At 37.6% G+C, this 20,118-nt stretch overlaps 1 protein-coding gene across 1 annotated transcript in view; it reads left to right on the top strand.

Annotated features, from left to right (window-relative positions):
- The window catches only part of GABBR2 (gamma-aminobutyric acid type B receptor subunit 2), a gene marked incomplete at both ends in the record, with an annotated part of 442,331 nt that overhangs the window by 273,298 nt on the left and 148,915 nt on the right, over window positions 1–20,118 (top strand). The window contains 3 exons of the mRNA XM_079533247.1: window positions 9,679–9,759; window positions 12,633–12,783; window positions 13,233–13,365. Of these exons, the coding sequence (XP_079389373.1) occupies window positions 9,679–9,759; window positions 12,633–12,783; window positions 13,233–13,365 (365 nt within the window). The remainder of the gene's footprint in view (window positions 1–9,678; window positions 9,760–12,632; window positions 12,784–13,232; window positions 13,366–20,118) is intronic.

Genomic DNA, 20,118 nt, shown 5'->3' with positions numbered 1-20,118 from the left:
TATTACATAATTACTTTATATTAATTATTAATGTTTTTATTATTTAGAGCAATTATAATTTAATAGCCTTCCATAGGAGAAATTTCTCTTAATGCAACACTGTTCTCCATAGCTCCAGAAGAAAAAGTAGAAAATAAGTCAGGATTTGAAATTAAGAAGCCTGACAATGAAGCTTATTATTCTAGGAAAACACTGAAATGATCATTAAAGATAAAATCAGGGACTATCACTTCAACACACTTAGTTCTTTATAACCTAATCAGTCTTCTAAACCACTTCCTTCTGTTCTTACTAAAATATACATTGTACCGAATTAGTGCTAAGAAGCGATTACTGTAGTCTCCTTATTCCCCTTTCTGTTTTATTCAGTATTACAAAGGAGTTGCTAGAGAAATAAGTTAAAGCAAGTGGAGGTTCACTGAAATACAAGGAAAATTACATTTTTTGTAACTCTGACATTTAACAAAATTCAGCTGGAGTTGTTTCACTCTCCTGGAATATAAATTCAACTCACCTTTAAAATACATGTTATTTAAACAATATCATTTCCTGAATGAGCATATTTTTGCAAATAGTGAGTTTGCTTCCTCCTGTGGATTTTAGCACCATTAAAGTTTAAAAAGAAAGTTGAAGAAATAGTAACAGTGATAAATTTTGATGTTCAAGACTAGAATGCATCCTACTAAAATGTACTTCTAATAACTGAAGGAAGGCAAAGAGTTCTAACAACACAAGGGATGTGTATCAGAGTGAATTCATTCCAATTTAGCTGTTACTAACATCTTACATTTCAAAATAGTTTGGGATTTGTCTTAACGTAAAGCTCACACATGCTTAGGTCCAAAACAGAAGGATGTCAAATGGAAATTCAGGAGCTGAGAAATATCAGTGCAGGGGGCTGTGGCACTGGGCTCTACACAGAAGATTTCAAACACTGATATTTTTTTTTTCAAACTCTCTATTTATTTTCTAGATTAGCAGACTCCCATGACTGGATCCAGCTTCTGGTTCCACCTCTTAAAGCATGCAAGGATTGAGCATGGTCATTTTTTCCAGCTGACAATATTTTGCAAGATTTCATGTCGGCCAGTGCCTTGGTGCATGAGGCATGATGTTCCTCTACACGTGTGCTTGTGTCCTTGCAGCACTCCTCCACCTGGAGGATGCCCAAACTTGTCAAACTTCTATTAGCATCTCAGGAATCATAAGGACAGATATGAAATACAGAATTTGAAGGGGAAATATGTAGCAGCCACTTCTGCTTGTAAAAATACTTGAAGCAGTGCCCCTGAACACACTTTCCTCACCATATGAATTCTTGGGTTTTTTGGGGCTGTGTAACATTATCCTCACTTACTTAATAGTGACCTGATCGACACTAAATGTAGTAGTGATAAGTATTGGAAAGCATTGCTTCCTAGGGGTGGGGAAATTCAACCTGTGATCCCATTTGTCTTCAAGCCCAGAGACAGATTTCTTCTCATGGGAGGTCTGGAGGTTGAAAGACTCGATGTTCATGGCATTTGATGGGTCTTTTTTTGGTGTCTCTCTTGTTCATTTGCACTTGAACCTTAAGGAGTGTTCTCCAGGAATATGGGTACTTGTGTAACTCTTTAGTTTTCCCTATATCCCAGCAAGAGGTCACTTGTATATGCAGGATATTATGCACATGGACTCTTCGCTGCTCTACATTTTTTCCTGAAAAGCTTCCCCTGCTCTTTCTGAATTGAGTTACTAGAATAAACCAGCATGACTGAGTCAAAAATGCCCTATAGGGGAAAAAAACACTGCAGCTGCCCTACAAATTACAAGACAGAAAATAGCATAGATTTCACAGCTTTGTAGATATGTATTCAATTCTGCCTTGATAATCTTATTTTAATCTTAGATGAGAGATGGGTAGCAGGAATGCTGCCTTTGGGTTTGACTCCAAATGGCAGAGAAGACATTCAAAGCTCTTTATGTGCTGCAGTGTTTTCACAGGCCACCTGGTCTAAGGGCAAGTGGATAAGCAAGGACATACTGAGTCGTTCAGATCCTGCAACAGTAAGACACACACCAGCTGCTGCTCTCCTCCCATCTGAGGCATGCTAACTGTGCAACTCAAAACTCTATGTAATGAAAAACTTTTAAGGATGCAATATGAAGGAAAGAAGCCACAGCAACTCATTTTTTGACCTCTCAGCTGGAGCAGACATGCTCCAGCTCCACACATGGCCCACTGTGAGGTTGCTCAGCATGTGCTGAGCACAGTGGAGGAAGTATTGCAGTGACAGATGGTGAGGGAATGCCCTGATCATATAATTAGAGGTGTGCATCCAAATGCATAACTTGGGATAACGGAGCCTTTGTTTCCTCCCTGCTTGGTTATCAGAAAGTGGGAGTGTTTTTTCTGCATGGAAGGAAAATGACCTTGTTCCAGAACACTCTGTCACTTTTCACGTGTATGCAATATAATGGTGATGTTACGCATATGTGTATGGTTATCATCTAAATAAGACATCTAACCCTTGAAAGGAAGACTGTTTGGTAGATCTGAGCAGCCTCCAAAAACATAGTGGCAGAGATTTGGCTGCATTATTTAGGACAGCTTAATCTGTCCCCAGGCTGGGCCACTGTCAGTGGTTATGCTATGCATCACTGGAATGACAAGAAAAGCAGCTTTGAGGAAAGAAGCCACCATCCAGGGCTTTCTAAGAAACTGTTGTTGTTATTGTTGATATTATCATTTTTATTAATTCATCTTCTCAGCTGTAAATAATAATCATTACTTCATAATGAAATGAAAATTATAGCTTGATGAGTAGCATATTTAGATAAGTGTGATGAAACCTTTCTTCTGGACTTCCAGGAGAAAAATTACATGAAATGCTAGACTATCAAATGCTCAGGAGGACAAAAAGTTCACACTGATCTTCTGTCCAAGTTAACCAGAGTATTTTGCAGGGGCTGGGTAGGCTTTGAGGTCCCTTCCAGTCCAAGCCATTCTGTGATTCAGTGATTCTTTCATTTGCCGAACTGTCCTTATATTGCATGCCATACATACTGAGACTTGCTTTCCAGGGCACCAAAGAGAGAATATTTGCAATTATTCCTTTTGGATAAGATAATTGGAAATACTACTGGTCTGTCATCTTGAGTTTCTTTGGAACTCTCAAAGACTGTCAAAATTGATACAATGCCTTCCTATGGTTTACTGACTGTTATCTTGAAATCAGTATATGTGGAATTGTGCCTCACAGTGTCCAGTGCTTTAGTGCTCTGAAATCAAACTGAAGAGACAACAAAATGCTTCCCTCACTGGCACCTGCAGCCTCCCACACAGCTCCAGTTTGTCCCTCTCCTGGTGAAACTGACAGACAGGGCTGCTGATGTGTCCTGGGCTGATGCCAGAGGGGACTTCTCTTCACATCAGTGGTGTCTACAACCAAACCTGTCACTGCCTGGAGGGGCCTTCAAACTATGCAACCTCCTGGGATGTCTTATGGGACACCAGCCGCAGCCTGTACATATGAGCAGTTTGGTTTCATAGCACATCCCCTCCTTTAAATGGGCTGCTGTGCGCGAGCAAAGATGCTTAAGTACACCACAATTAATAAAATGGTGTTATAATTTAATACTTGAGTAACTCTAAAGTTAGTTTAAATACAAGCCTGTAGTTTTGCACTTTTCCCAGCGTAAATTCTTAAGCACTGAAAAGCACAGTGATTTGGGACTGTGCTGTGAGGAAGCTGATTCCAGCTGATACTTGAAATAAACATGTTGAGAGAGATCAACTTTTGTTTGTAGACCACAGTACTCTCAGATAAATGGCCACATTAAAAAACACAGCTATGTTTCCTGTATTACTTCATAGATCATTAATTTTGGCAAACAGAATGATACATTATGAAGTCTATGAGAAGTTAATCAAATCATTAAAGAGAATGTATGAGAGAGGAAAAAAATCAGTGCCTGGATTGAGAGGTTGTGGCATTTAGAAGTACTAAAGCCAAAATTGTGATGTCATGTACAGCCTCATTTCAAATTATGAGCAAATAATACTCTAGGGAGCAGTGAAGAGTCAGTGTAGATTTTGTATACCTTGTTCACTACACCAATCATTATACTTCATCAATTGTCTGCCTTCCTTATTTGTTCATATCTTTCCCAATGTCCTGAATGAAAGGTATTGTGATGGTTTTACCGATTCAGATTTAAATGAGTAATTATTTTAAACTTGAAGTCACTACTTTTTTTATTTTGTTATATAGCACTTTGATATGTAATATACAAATACCTAAGATAAATTTAAATCCACATGAACTACATTACTAAATTGCTAAGCAAAGCTAGAAGTCAGTTTAACAAGTAAAACAGGCAGCAAATATACAATATGGAAGATGAAAACAAAAGTTAGAAATAATGAGCAAATTTAATTTTGATAAGCTATTTAGGATGCAGATGGTTGAACTTTTTATGGAAAAATCTTTTTGAGCTATAAAACTGGATGAGATTTTTGATGAGTTCAGAGCACTTAATGTCATTTTATGAACTTGCTTGCTTGCATACTTTTTGTTTCCTGTTGGCTAAATACCATGCTAATGTAGTGAAATAAGCCCACAGATAAGACTTCTTAGCTTTTATCCTGGCTTTATGGCTGACATACACGATTTGGCCTTTGGCTAGCTTAACCTTTCTGTCTGTTTTGCTTTATAGATGAATGCAAGATAGGACTTGAGAAATGGCAATGAAGAGTAATTATCATATAGTATATATACTGTTTTTCTAACAGCATTCTGTATGATGTATAAACTGGAATCCAAGAATTCAGAAAAACAAACAAACAAACAAACAAACTAGACAAGAAGGTCAAATGAGGGAAATTTGGAAACAGCTTTTTAAAGTAGAGACACAGAGGCATTCTTTCGGGTAATACTTCTTTATTGCTTTGTTGAAGTTGAGAACAACCTAAGTGACCTCTAAAGGAGAAACCTCAGTGACCCCCACCTGGAAAGGTTTTCATATTTGATTTATTAAGTTTACTTTAAAAACTTATAGTTGTTGGTAAATGAATGCTAATCACTTACACGCTTGCATTTGCAGTTTGCAAATGCATTTTATAAAATGCAGCAGTAATGGAAGAAAGTACAAATAATGTCAATTAGACTTGGAGCTTAATTACCTTTTAGAGTAACGAGGTTTGGGAGCCAACAGTAATGCTAGGGCAGACCTGTAAGTCCATCTTTATTCTGCTGGACTATACACATTTTTTACATGATCAACTAGACAAAAATTCATTAAATCATGCAAGTAGCAATGTACATCCTTCTATAACCCCCTAGGAAACTGCTTTATTTCAGAGTGCCCAGGTTGAGGTAGCTGGGTACAGGCTGAGGGAGCTGGGCTTGTTCAGCCTGGAGAAGGATGTGGGGTGACCCAATTGCAGCCTTTCAGTACGTAAAGGGAGCTGATAAACAGGAGGAGAATCATCTCTTTGAAAGGGCAAATAACAGCAGGACAAGGGGAAATGGTTTTAAGTTGACAGAGGGAAGATTTAGGTTAGATGTCAGGGGGTTCTTATGAGAGTTGAGAAGTGCTGGAACAGGCTGTGAATGAGGTTGTGGATGCCCCTTCCCTGGAGATGTTCAAGGCGAGGTTGGACTGGGGCCCTGGGCAGCCCGGTCTAGTATTAAATGGGGAAATGGAGAGGTTGGTGGCCCTGCCTGTGGCAGGGGGGTTGGAGATTCATGATCTTTGAGGTTCCTTCCAACCCGGGCCATTCTGTGATTCTGTGATTATTGTAGGCATAAATTATACTGGTGATTATATAGATGTGAACATTTTTATATTGATTTAACTACATCACAACAAGAGTTATATGTACCATTTCAGTATAAGCACCATACTGAAAGGTGCATAGATACATACAATCGCTAAATTGTTAAGAGTTAGCCACTGTTGTCTCCATGGAAGAAAGCAAAGAAAGCACATCTGTCCCACCTCTTTTGCATTGCAAGAAACTAAGAAAGATTCCTCCTGTTTTCTGTCTCCTTAAATACCTCTCTCTAAAAGCTATTTTCATAACATGTGAATAAACGCATAAGAAAGTGTAACAGAAATGGAAATTATGACATATAGAAGAAAGAATTGCAATTAAACATAGACTCATCTAGAAATTCTCCATGTAAGTGGTTATCAGTCATATTGGCAATCACAGTACTCTTGTGCATTTTGATAAGTTTGTTCACTTGATGTCCATTGCAGGAATATTTTTGCTTTCATTTGACAAGAACGTTTAATGATCTGTTATGTAATTAAATATCAGTTGTATTACCTTTATGAAATGTGGCCCAGTTAATTAAGTGGTAGTGTGTCAATTTTTCCACAGTTGCCTAAAGTGGGCTATAAAATTCCGTAATAACACATGTCAAAGAAAGAATTCTAATTGACTCTTAAGAGTAGTTCAATTCTTAGTTGGCAAAAGGCTTTCACGTTGGTAATAAATGTAATCTATTCTGTGACAATTATTTAACAGCAAGGATTAGTTGCTAATAATTCTTCTAGACGTAGTTTGCAGTGACATATTTCTGGGCAAGTTTTCTTTGAGTTGGTTAGTTGCTAATGTTTTCTTCTGTTCTTGTGTGGAAGAACAGCTGCAGATTCAAATTCTAAAATGAATTTGCTATTGCAGCATTGACAATCATCTCAGAAAACATATTCTCTCTCATTTTTTGTTTCCTATTTTATTCTGAGCAGGAGAGATTCAATATGGTCTCTTTATTTTGAGTATGGAAGAGAAACAAGTTTAAAATAATGTAAACACTGAAGAATAAGTACACGTTGTATTCTGGATATTGTGTAAAAGCACTTAGTTGGTGTATTTATTTGAAGGAGTTCCACTTCTCCCTGTCTTGTTGTTGAACACATAAATTTTGACAGAGAAGAGCGTAAGCATAAGATCAGCATACTGACTTGAATCATTCAGAATTTCTAAAGGAAACCTGATGGAATGGCATAGAGAGAAGTGGAGCCTGCAGTTCCATCCTTATCTGTATTGGCCTACACAAAAGAGCTGCAAGACATACTGCTGACTCTCTGCTTCCTTTAAGATTTGGAAGAGACTTTCTCACTGGACAGTTTTTGGTGTTTGGGGACTGAAAACTCAGCAGCTGTAGATGTGTTTTCTACACCAGCACTCCTGTAAACATATCACAATATGACGACTTTATCTTTCCTGCCAATGAAAACAGGAGTTTATTTTCCTTATAGACTACCTTCCACTGAATGCAAATACTTAAGATATCAAGAATCTTCATGGCATCTCCTGACCTCAGTAAACCTCAATGTACACTATATGAACGGTCCTTTTCCCTTATTCCATCACTGTTAATATGTTTCCTCAGTACTAAGCACTCTGTATTTTTTACACTCTTGGTTATATAAATCCCAAAGACTCTTCATCTCCAGCTTTATACACAATGGAAATTCACTTCTCCAGATATCTCTACTGATCTCCGTTCTTATTAGGGCTAGCTCCTGCAAACTAGTCTAACAAGTTTCGGCCTACTTAAAGTTGTTATACTAGATTACACTTACCATCATAGGCATATCCTCAGTGTTGTTTTTACTTGTGAAGGAAGCTGTGTAAGAATTTATAAACATTGAAAAGCAGTGGCATTGTAGGTCATATCACAGAATATTCTCCCTTTCAGTACCTTCATCAGTGAGCATATGTTTAGGCTGTCATTCGTGTATTTTTCCCTACTTATTATGTGCATCCTTCATATAAACAAATCCCAGTAACTGCCTCATATAAAAATAGATGTGGAACAATTACTCTTCTCACTCTTCATTAGAACTTTCAGATTTTTAGTCTGTTGCTGTAAGGTTGTGGCTAGATTTGCACTAAGGTGCATGTCCTCTTCATCTGGTCTAAGTAGATGATGTGGACTGTCTGGCATCAAATGTGCAAATTGATATAGATACACAGTCTGAGGTTTGTCTTTCTAATTTCTAACTTTTTTTTGTTTGTTTGTTTTTGAAGTTCTAGACACATAGATTGTAACTTTAATAAAGACAAAAGGCTACTAATAAAGACAATAGTGAATTTGTTCAGGTTTTAGCTGTAACCATTTTTGTATTCAGATGACAGCTGTGCAGGTAACATTCTTTGAGACTACCAAAGATTTATATATGTGTGTCTCCCAAAGAATTTTCAGGCTGTGTCAGGAAGCACTAACTGTTCTTAACTGTCTACATAATTCTACATGCAAAATAAGTTGTTTTTATGGGCAGGCCTTTGGAAACTGCTGCTGAAAACCAGGAGATTGCACTTTTATGTCAAACTAGTCTTAGGACCTCTTTAAGAATGTCCAATGCTCATGTGAAAGGTGTATCAGTTTCCAGAACTGCAATCTCTAACTTATGGGAGTATAGCAAATGCCTGTGTTTCTCTGCTGAATTTGCAACCCAGTGTACAATTGTGCATAAACAATTTTAGCAATAGGTAATACAGTTTATATAAGGAAAACTTTTTCTTCCTGTGAGCTTTCAGACTAACATTAATCAGCCAGCAGATTTTGCTGAAATGGAGCTAGCTGCTCCATTCAGCAGAGATGAAGAGTGCAGAATTGCTTTGAGTGAGAAAGGAGGAAAGGTTAATATGGAGCTGTTGGGTAAAATACAGTCTTTTCAAATTGGGCACCCAGTTCGTGATCATCAGCTCCCAAAATCAGTGTCACAAATAGGGTCATAGCTCAGAGTTTACATGCAAATAGGGTTATGCATGCCCAGAGATAGAGGCCCAAAAGAAAATTTTTGGCTGCACTGAGCCAGCTCAAAGAACACTGTAACCAATGTGCCTGTTGTTTGCTTTTTTTGTTTCACACCAAAATTTCAATGTTTTTTGTGTAAAATTGACAATTTAGTAAGTTTCTGTCCTTCTTTATAGCACTAAAAAAACTGACAAAAATAGCAGAAATTAATTGGTGCGAGATGTCATCAAAAGGCTGGGACTAATGTTTACCTGCAACAGTAGCTAAGGCAGTATCTGAACATATTAAGTTGCTATATCTACATTAGGTACAAGAAAATCAAATATATGATAATTAATCATAAAATGCACGTGAAAGTAACAGTAAATATTTTAGCTCAATTGCAATTTGAGTTTGATTAAATAATGCAGTATGTTTTTCAGTCATTATACTAATGAGTTGCTAATTCCCAGTCAGAGTAAGAGATTAGATTCCCAGTTACCTATTAACTAGCCAGGCTACTCCATACAGGCTGGAGCCTGTAACTTCCCTGGGAAATGCCTCACTAAAGCAAGATAAGGTGGCTGTTCAAATGAGAGCGGACCATGTGATTTCGCTGTATCTGATCTCTCAACTAAGTGTCCCACTCAGTATGAGCCAGTAAGTAAGCATGTGATCTTATAGCTGAAGATGTCTGTGCCCAGTAACAACAATTTCCTGATTATGTAAATAAGTTCTTAAAAATCCATTGCATTTCTTCAAAATGAATCAGAAATATTTCTTTTAATGATGTTAGCTGACTGGCATTCTGCTTTAATAATTCATGCACTTCAAGCATATTTCTCTTTGTTTAGACACATTGTCAAAAAGAAGGCAAAATCAGTTAAATAATTGAGAACATGTGAGCTGCCATAAACAATTGCTCTTGTTTGTTTCTCTGCAGAAAGAAAGGAAGTGAAGGTGGGAGAGTACAATGCTGTAGCTGACACGCTGGAAATAATCAACAACAGCATCAGGTTCCAAGGTAAGATGGGAAACTCGGAAGAAGTACAAGAGTGACATGGACATAGCTTGCTGTCTAGAGATTTGTTGGAGCTGTTTGGTATTAAAAACCCTATGAAACTGTATACAGAGAAAAGGAAATAAGCTGTTCTTAAAAGCAAGAGAAATCTAACAAAAAAAAAAAAGCTAGTTTTACTGTATTGATACTTTCCATTCAAATAATGGGAAACTGATATGTGTATATCTTTTATTATTTCAGTAAGCTACAGATACGTCATCCATTTCATCTCTACCAACCAATAATGTTTTAATTTCTTCCTCATCTCCCACTCTACCAGTTCCTCTCCCCTCAGAAGTTACTCATGTACTTTACTTGCAAATGAGAAGGAAGTCACTGGTTTTTTTTGGAAGGGGTCTGCTAGACAGTTAGAAAATATAGTTTCAAAATACTAATGATAGCTTTATTTAAGTTGGCATTTAAGAAATAGGGCTAAAGACAGTGCTCAGCCCAGTAGTACTCCCAAGGCCCTTAAAAAGGATGTGGCTTGTGTTGCCATATCTCCTAGTCATCTTTTTTCCAGTCCCCAGTCTGCTTCTATCAACATGTGGACTTCCTCTACACTCTCAGCAGAAGATGACTTTCATTAGCAGTAGCTGACTCTCAATCAGGCATATGGCTTGGAATCACAAAATCATAGAATATCCTGATTTGGATTGAACCCACAAGGATTCCTTAAACAGAATGGCTTGGGTTTGAAGGGATCTTAAATGTCACCTAATTCCAAAACCCTGCTGTGGGCAGAGCTGACACCCACCAGATCAGGGTGTCCAGGGCCCCATTCAACCTGTCCTTCAGCACTTCTAGGGATGGGGAACTCACAGCTTCTCTGAGCATCCTGTGCCAGAACCTCACTGCCCTTTGAGTGAAAAATTGCCTGTGAACTTCTAATCTAAATTTACCCTCTATTAGTTTAAAATCATTCCACTATGTCCTATCACTATTAGGCCTCCCTTCTGATTATAAGCTCCCTTTAAGTACTAGAAGGCCACAATGAGGTCTTCTCTTCTCTAGGCTGAAGAAGCCCAGCTTTCTCATCCTTTCTTTGTAAGAGAGGTGTGCCAGCCCTCTGATCATCTTCGTGACCCTCCACTGGACCCACTCCAAAGTCTCCACATATTTCTTGTGTTGACTCCAGGTGGAGATGCATGAAGGCAGAGAAGATGGCAATCACCTCCCTTGTCCTGCTGTTCACTACTCTTTCGAAGTGGTCCACGGTACTGTTGGCCTTACAGGTTGCAAGCATTATACGGCTGGCTCACATCCAGCTTTTCATCCGCCAGAAGCTACAAGTCCTTCTTCAAAGGGCTGCTCTCAATGAGTTATTCCACATATCTGGAATTGCCCCAACCAAAGTGCAACACCTTCCTTGTACTTTGCATCATTGAACTTCATTAGGTTCACATGGACAAGCTTAAAAAGCAGGCCCAGGTCTCTATGGATGGCATCCCTTCTTTTTGTCCTATCAGCTGCACCACTCAGCTTAGTGCTGTCTGCAAATGTGCAAAGATTGCACTCAATATCAACATCTACATCACTGATAAAGATGTTAAAGAGCACCAGTCCCGAGGCAGACTCCTGGGGAAGATCACTCCTCACCAGCCACCACGTGTCAGTGCTGTCCCTCTGCTCCCTGTGAGGAGCTGCAGCCGCCATGAGTCCTCCTCTCAGCTTCCTCTGCTCTGGGCCGAACCAACCCAGGGATGTCAGCTGCTTCTCATATGTTTTCCCCTCCAAACCCATCATCATCTTTGTTGCCCTCCTTTTGACATTCTCTAATAGTTTTATGTTCTTCTTTTATTGTGGTACTCAAATCTGCACCTGGTGCTCTAGGTGAGGCTGCACAGCGCAAAGCAAAGTTGGAATCCTTTCTTTCACAGAGCTGGCAGTGCTGGCACTTCAGAGTATGGTTGACTCTTGGCTACCAGAGCACACTATTGACTCAGGATCAACTTGCCATCAACCAGAAGCCCCTTTCCATGGGGCTGCTCTCCAGCCTCTTGTCACCCATTCCATATGCATATCTAGGACCATCCCTATTTTGGAGGTGACCATTCTCATCAAGTAATGGACCAATATTGTCTCTGGTCCTCCTTTTACTGTTAACATATGTAAAAATGCTCTTATTGTTGTCTCGCAAAGTACTGGCCACATGAATGTTCTCCCTGAAGTGGCAAAGAGCATCTGTGTAGTCTGCCCATGTCACCCAACCTCACTTCCAGTAGCCATACACTTTCTTTTTTCACATAGTTCTAGAAGATCCCTGCTCAACCAAGTTGAACTTCTCACCCTGCCTGCTTGACTTCTGACATTTAGGAATTGCCTGCTCCTGTGCTTCAGCTTCCCACAGCCCTATGTCTGTTTTAGCTATCTCTGCACTGGTTGCAGGTATGGTGGGTTTCTGGAAAGGCCATTCGAATTTGCCCCGTTTGTAATGAAAGTATGCTGAGAAAAAATGTACTTTGTTTTCCACTCACACTTCTGTCACTTACTTCAGAAAAGCATAACCTCCTAGCAATCTTTACAGTTAGTTCAGTGTTATTTACATTTTAAAATGAAAATAGGCATATATTTTACAAGGTTCCGCATTTGGGTTTTGTTGTTTGTTTGGCTTTTTTTTTTTCCCAAAGATCATGTTAATCTGCTCCAGAAATACCAACCTTCTTGTCAATCAACCTGACTAACATGTCTATCAAAGTCAGTATTTTCATCAGTTAGGAATGTGGTTTACATTTGCTAAATATGCTATATCTAGATAGCGTATTAAGGAGAGGCATATTTTCTAACAGAAATTCTATGATTGAACTCTAGCCTTTTTTTCCTTCTTGTAATTCTAGGACTTGAACCTCCAAAGGACAAAACAATTATACAAGAGGAGCTACGGAAGATCTCTCTACCACTCTACAGCATCCTTTCAGCCCTCACAATCCTAGGAATGATAATGGCCAGTGCTTTCCTGTTCTTTAACATCAAAAACAGAAATCAGAAGTAAGGCATTCATGTTACTTCAGTCTCAACTTATTCTGTATTTAAACGCCAAGTTTGTGGAGTTTGCCATTAATATTTGTTAAGGAAAATATCTAAACTGCGGAAGAGTTATAATTTAGAATTATTTAATTAGAATTACTGTTATATACACACATACTGAAACAAATGCCTGCTAGAACAACTTTTTTATAGGTTCATAAACTGTGATTTTTTAAAAGTTATGTTTGACTGTGTGCTATTAACATTACTCTGTCTAATTAACCCATTGGTAAAAGAGGATACACTTTTCACTAAATATTCAAAAACCTGAAACAGTGGTAGAGTTTATAAAAAAGCAAATGTGCATGCTTATATTTCTACAGGAAGGTTTATAAGAAGGTTACAAAGAGTTCTTCTTTATTGCTCTAAAAGAATCATCTCTTTAATGCACTATCATCTTTTGTCCATAGATTAATAAAGATGTCCAGTCCCTACATGAACAACCTTATTATCCTTGGAGGAATGCTTTCTTATGCATCTATTTTTCTTTTTGGTCTTGATGGATCCTTTGTCTCTGAAAAGACATTTGAAACACTCTGCACAGTAAGTAATTCCATGTATTTGAATTTACGATTGTCTGGCAGAAAGCTTTACTAGATTTGTAAGTGGAAGAGGTCAGTATTTGGATGCTTTATTCCTTTTAATAACTGATTCTCTTAGTTCTTTCCAGGAATAGTTTCTGGGGCCAAATTCTGACACATTCACAAAGCTGTATTTGTGAAAGTTTCATATGCATTAGGAACTTACCTCAGACTGAAAATGTCAATGTATCTTCTTGTTTTGAAATTACATGCGTAGTTTTTGCATTAAATGCTGTGCCTATGAAATTAGAATAAAAATTTTCAAAGCTACTATGTTTTCCTTATAGATTCCATATTATTTCATACTTCATGACAGCTGCTTGAAACATTTCTACTCAGTCTTTTTTCTGAATTTTCAAAGGCTTCAACTGCTATTTCCAAGCTAGATTTGAAATTCACACAAGCCTAACAGTCCTGCAACTAGAGCACAAATTCTCTGTATACAGAATAGAAAAAGGTTCCTCAAAGTCTTCGAAAGGAAAATCCTGTTCATCTCTCCCAAGTTCAGTATCTATAGGGACCAATACAAAGTGGAAGGTACCAGCACTCATTTGTTATCCAGTGATTATCTTTGTAACGCTGTAATGTGATGGGAAGTACAGCGGTAATAGCAGGTAACAAAGTCTTTGGCTGCAGCAAATGGGGACAAACCCAAATGCAGCAGCTATGGATACAAAGATAAAGGAAAAAAAGCTGCTTACCTTTGGATGGCCTTACATAGGCAGGGATCTCCAAAAGGATCCCACACCTCCACTGCAAACCTTTAAATGAGGTCTGGGAAAGGGTGGATCCTGCCTGCACCCCCTTCCAGTCATTCAGGTGCATTGCATGCAGATGAGCTCCCCTGGGTTGGTCCTGCCTTCTCACTAGGTGCTCACTCACTGTTTTACGCCGTGACTCAGCATTTCCACTAAAATCTTTTTCTGTGTGTGTGTGTGTGAACCATCTTCTAAAGGATCAGAAGTGTTCATTTAGAAGCCAGTTATTGATATCAATTCCCATTCTTTTTTCATCTTCCTTTGCAGAAAAATCTAGTATCAAGGAGTTCAGATTGTAGGTGTCTATTTAGCTGTGTAGCGCTTACATTCAGACTTTAAGGCCTCATTGCTAGGCTGTAGACCATTGCATGAGTAGGCTGTTCACCGTCCTCCTCTTGAAGAAGCCAAGCTTTACAGAGCAGAAGGAAGGAAAGTAGGAATCAGAGGTACCGATCGGAACAGAGCTGTTCCAGGGAACAGGTTTCCATCCAGAATTAGCTATGTAAAACTAAATTTAAATCCCTACTTTAAATGTGAAACAGCTTAGTCTAATCACAGAAAAATGAGCAAACATTTCCAAAATCCTATGAACCAGAATGTTTCAGCTAGCTGATTTTATCTCTGATTTTCTTCTCAAAGTGTAACCAGTACTCTCATACTCTAAAAGCAACAAAATTTAAATGAGGGTTGCTTTGTTCTGTCTCACTTATCTTTCTTTTAAAAATAATGAATGTAAATTTGAATATGTCACCTTATCTTAATTAAAGACATTTTTATTTATCGTAGAAGATGATTAACAGAACCAAAGTCTCTACTAGAGGAGATCTGTATAGACTCTTAAATAACTTTGGATCAGCTTTACCTAATGGATCCACAAGAAAGGAGATAGAGCAGAATACTGCATTCTCAAAGCCAAATTTTGATTAGGAAATATTATCGTATACCTTAAATGGATATCTTATGTAAACAGAGCTGAAAATTTGGGATTTCACCTCAGTCTTGGCTTTCCTGTTTTTCAGTTCGTTATGGAATCATTCCTGATTGTGCTTTTGTGTACGTGGATGTTGATTTATCTTATGAATCCCAGCTCTGTCAGTGATTAGTATAAGAATCACAGATGCAAAAAAACCTCCAGAATCAAGTTATCAGGATACTTTTCCAACCTCCTGCTCATTAAAACAATTATTTCAAAATTTTTCTCCTCCTGTTATAATCTTTTTTTCAGTGGAATAGCTGGTAACTGATAGCTTTCAATGAACAATTTTCTTTCTACAAGCAATCTTTCCATGGCCTCCATTCAACATGGCAAAATGCTTTCCCAGTATCTAGGAAACACTGAATTAATGCTGGTGAATTCATAAATATGGTAGACAAACTCACTTTTCTGTTCTGTAACTCTTCTGTCTCTCCTTTCTCCCAAAAAACTCCCACTGAGTACTGAGTACAGAGTGTTCACTTGGCAACATGTAATAAACATCCATCTCTCCATATGGGCAGCAAGCTTACTGGTTTCATAAAGAGTACTTTGAGGTACTTTTATAGGATTAGACCAGTACAAATATCTCTTGATCATTCATTTCCCTGGCAAGGCATGATTTTTAATACACATTCTAACCATATTAGAGATCGATATAAAATTCACATTTTATGAAAAACTGTTATTTAGTCTTTAAAAGAACCAACTAGAACGGAAAATGATCATAAAAAGTTGTTGAGCCAAAAATATGTGGGTACAAATGGAACAACTTAGGCGCAAAGAAGAACCACATTGAAAGAGGCAGATTTTTGTTTCTTCTGTAGGGAAATCAAAATTTTGATTCAGCCATTGTAAGTACATGCAAATCTAAAACACTATCATTAACGCTATTCTCTCTAAGCTAAGTAATCACCTTATTTTTCCTCCGTATTTCAAAAATCATAAAATTATTAGGTCTCTGCAGAGTAGCTGTATATATATGATAAATGTTTTCTTAGATATAGTATATAGATATAGTAAACATAGAGATCATTCTATATTAGTGTCATTTTTGATAACTTTCTGATAACTCTAATAGAAGCGCCTTAAATATAACTGAATCTATGTTTTATTCTATAATATTCCAAGGACACTGAAGCACAATATAAAATTATACCAGTAACACTTGAAAATTTGAAAGGATTTCTTTAGTAAATTGTACCACTTTTGAAGGAGGAGTTCTATAAACCAGAACCAAGTATTAAATGTTTTGAGAGTCAGCAAAACACTTTAATCGTGGTCAAATAATTTGATGAATAGGGCTATTATATGTCTTTTAATTCTGTATTGTTGACTATGTACTTGTGTGGGTAATTCCTTTCAAAATAACACATTTTTATATTGATACTATGTTCCATTTTCTATGGAAAAGTAATTGGGTATATCAAAATACATAGTAATTTGTGTACTTATAATAGGAGTTTATAATACCAAACATAGTATTATTTAGTTCCATGTCTGAATTGCAGATCAGATGTCAAATTTAAGATTTCAATTGCATGGAATTAAAACTATTTAAAATAAAATATTTCAAGAAAGTGGTCAGTGCAGTATGTGACAGTTACATCATGTATTACTTAATAGAAATATAATTGGTTGTACAGACAAGAAGAAAAGCAATACATTATTTAAATTTGTATGTATCTGAACTATAAATTGCTTTAGACATGAGGTAGGGAGAGAGAAGGAGGATGATCTGTCTTTGTTTTAATCTCAGAATTACCATGGTGTCACAGAAAAAGAGAAGCTTAAAGTAAGGGTGTGAAACAAGAGTGATGCCAACTGGAAAAATGCAAGCAAGTGGAAAATAATTTAAAGCATTCATTATATGGAAGAGAGAGACTCAAAATTAGCAATGCCAGTGGCATATCCTATGAATAGAGTTGAAGCAGATGTATGAAATAGAGCTACTTAAAATAGAATATTAAACATGATAATAATGTTTAGACTTCTGTAATACATTCTACTGAGGATTTCATGCTTACTTTTAAGACTACTAATGTCTTTGCAAGTTCAACCTAATGTGGGCTGAAAGACTACTACACTGAAAGGCAGTGGGCAAAATTTGAACACAAGGGTTTCTCTCTGAACATCAAGAAGCATTTCTGTACTTTGCAAGTGACAGAGCACTGGCACAGATTGCCCAGGGAGGTGGTGGAGTCTCTTCCTTGGAGATCTTCAAAAGATGATGGATGCTCTGTTTTAGATGACCATGTCTGAGCAGGGGATTGGACCAGTATTGGAACCAGAGGTCCCTCCTAACCCCATCATTCTGTGATCCTGTGACCCATGGGAGAAGCATAGTCACCTCTTCTTTGTTATAGATCTCCTTCAAGTAGATGCATGAAGTAGTTGTTAATACATATTATTTTTTATAAAACTGATTAAAATGGGTCTGAAAAGAAGTTTTTTTGAGTACTTCAGGTTGCTGTAAAATGCCCGTAGTCACTATGCACAAGGTTTTGTGTACTAAATAGCAGCAGAAGGAATATCTCTGCTTCTTCTCAGTCCTGGTGCTCCCAATGTATGGCACCACTTTGTCCTAGAGAGTATGCTGAATGAGTGACTGGAACAAGTCAGTATAGGATTCATACCATTCCAGGAGATATCTGTTCTGGAGACACTGGCTGTCTTTCAGTCTCCTGAGCACTCCAGAGATCTGCAGACGTGTTCAATGAAGGTAAAAGGATCTAAATCCTGCAGACTGTACTGTTACTAAATTAAGCATGTGTTCTCATTTAGACATCTTGAGAATGAGCATATTCATAAAGACAGTAGAAGTTACAGACCTTCACTTCTCAGAGGTGTACTTTACATTTTGATTATTCACCTTCAAATGTTTCCATATCTTCAGAAGCACTTAGGGTTTGTCTGCTAATATTGTTCTTAATTGTGGGCAACGGACATTTAAAATCTGACTATTGTGTTGCAGTGTGAAAGGCAAATTTTTGTCCTTTTCCACTAATTTTTCATAGTCACATCAACATTCCACGGGATCAGAGGCAGATATTGTTGCAACTCCTACGTACTGAAAGAACATCTATCCAAGATGGAATTCCATGATCCACACTGCACCTTTTCTTGGGAAATCCTGAACTTTTGCAAGGTCAGGGTTGCAGGGTGGTATGAGATGGGTAAAACATCTTGAAAACCTGAAGATCAAACGGAGATTTGGGTATTGCAGTGAGGCGCAGAGAGAAAAATTGGGGTGCGAGAGGTTGTAGAATGAGCTCCTAAGGAAGAGAGGAAACTGCAGTGTGAGGGAGATGCTGGACTATTTGCTAACAATCTGAAAGTCATGCATTTGGCTGAGAGAAGCTCTGGAAGCAGGAACTATATAATAAACAGATAGAGGGACAGAACATATCAACTTTTATTTCTCTTTATTTCTTCTTTATCGACCCATGTCACCTTGAGGTTCTTTGCTTACCATTTTTGTGGGAACTGACTAGAAGGAAAATATTTTGACAGAAGCATTTCAAAACTGGGGCTGCCTTGGTATAGTATGGGCAAGATCTACTTGGACTTGACCCTGGGCAACAACTAACATGAAGCCCTGTATTCAGTTAGCAAGCGATAATAGAATCATAGAATTACATAACGGTTTGGGTTATACTCTTTATTCCTACCCTTCGTACTCTTCAGACATAGCTATAAGTTCTTGGGTTCTCCCATCCCTTCTTTTGGACTTAATACTTGCCTAATTATTTTCCTCAAATTGTTTAAGGTTGGTTAGAAAAAAAATGCAATAGACATTCAATTCATGCTGTACTGCAAAACGGATTTGGACACCTAATCCATTTCTTTGTCTTTGGAAATCATAGCCTTTTTTTGTACTTTAGACTGGCCTTTCTTCATTTTGCATGTATTCTTTAGTTTATTTCCTTCTTAATTGTCTAGCTGTTAATTTTAATCTCCCTTTTCTGTATAATCGATTCTATAATTGTCCTAACTGTGGTTCAATCTACAACTGATCTCACTCCTATTAAATTCAAAGGCAGTTCTGTTACTGAGTTTAACATGAGCCTGATCAGCTTCTATTTTAGTAAACGACATTTTCTTGGGGAAAAAAATGTAGAGGGAAAAGTTACAAAGCTGAATAAATCCTTGAAAGAAAATTATTTCATATGTTGAAGCAAATACACAACAACCTTGCAAGCAATTTATTAAGGTAATATTTTTAGAACATTTTACCTCTCTTTCAGTGGGACAATAATGGATTTTAAAGACCTGTCATAGAATCATGGGCAATTATAATATCTTTTACACTACCCTTGGATAATTCTCAAAAATAGTATGAAATATATTAAGAAATCACTACAGGAGATCTCACAGCATGTGAACAGCCACTACACTTAATTTATGTGGAAACAGCAGGATTCAGTTCTCTAATGTTATTGTCACTTACTTGTAAAATTGTGCTGGTGCCACACAAATTCTAAAGAATGAGTTAAAAGAGCAAACATGTCATAAAATGTTTGAGATAAAAGAGAGTAGTATAAAAATCAACTCAATGAACCCATTTGCTGGGGCCTGCCTTCACTCATACTGTGAATTTTGCCTTTGCTAATAGAAGCAGGATCAAGCCCCAGGGAAAACTTGTTGAGATGTCACACTTTTGTTCATCATTATTATCCCTCATGTCTCCAGTCTGCCAGCAATAGAAGGTGCTTAATTTTAAGCCTATGAATAGTCCACAGAAATCAACAGAATTGCCTACTTAAAGATAATTGTGCTCTCTGAAACTAAACCCACAGTGTGACTTATTCTCATGTTTGTCACTTTAAAGTGCCTAAATCTAATGCCAAAATGCTACCAGTCTGCTCAGCACCAGTACTCAGCTGCAGCAGGACCTGTTGTTACTGCAGTTTCCAGTGGGATGCATGTGCAAAACTGGCTAATTATTGCCAAAATCAATCAGATTGAAACTGGAGGGCATTGG

The sequence above is a fragment of the Tetrao urogallus genome, assembly GCF_951394365.1.
Source record: "Tetrao urogallus genome assembly, chromosome: 3".
Lineage (NCBI taxonomy): Eukaryota > Metazoa > Chordata > Aves > Galliformes > Phasianidae > Tetrao > Tetrao urogallus.
Note: the sequence above shows the minus strand (reverse complement) of the source record. Positions and strands in the feature narration are given on the sequence as shown.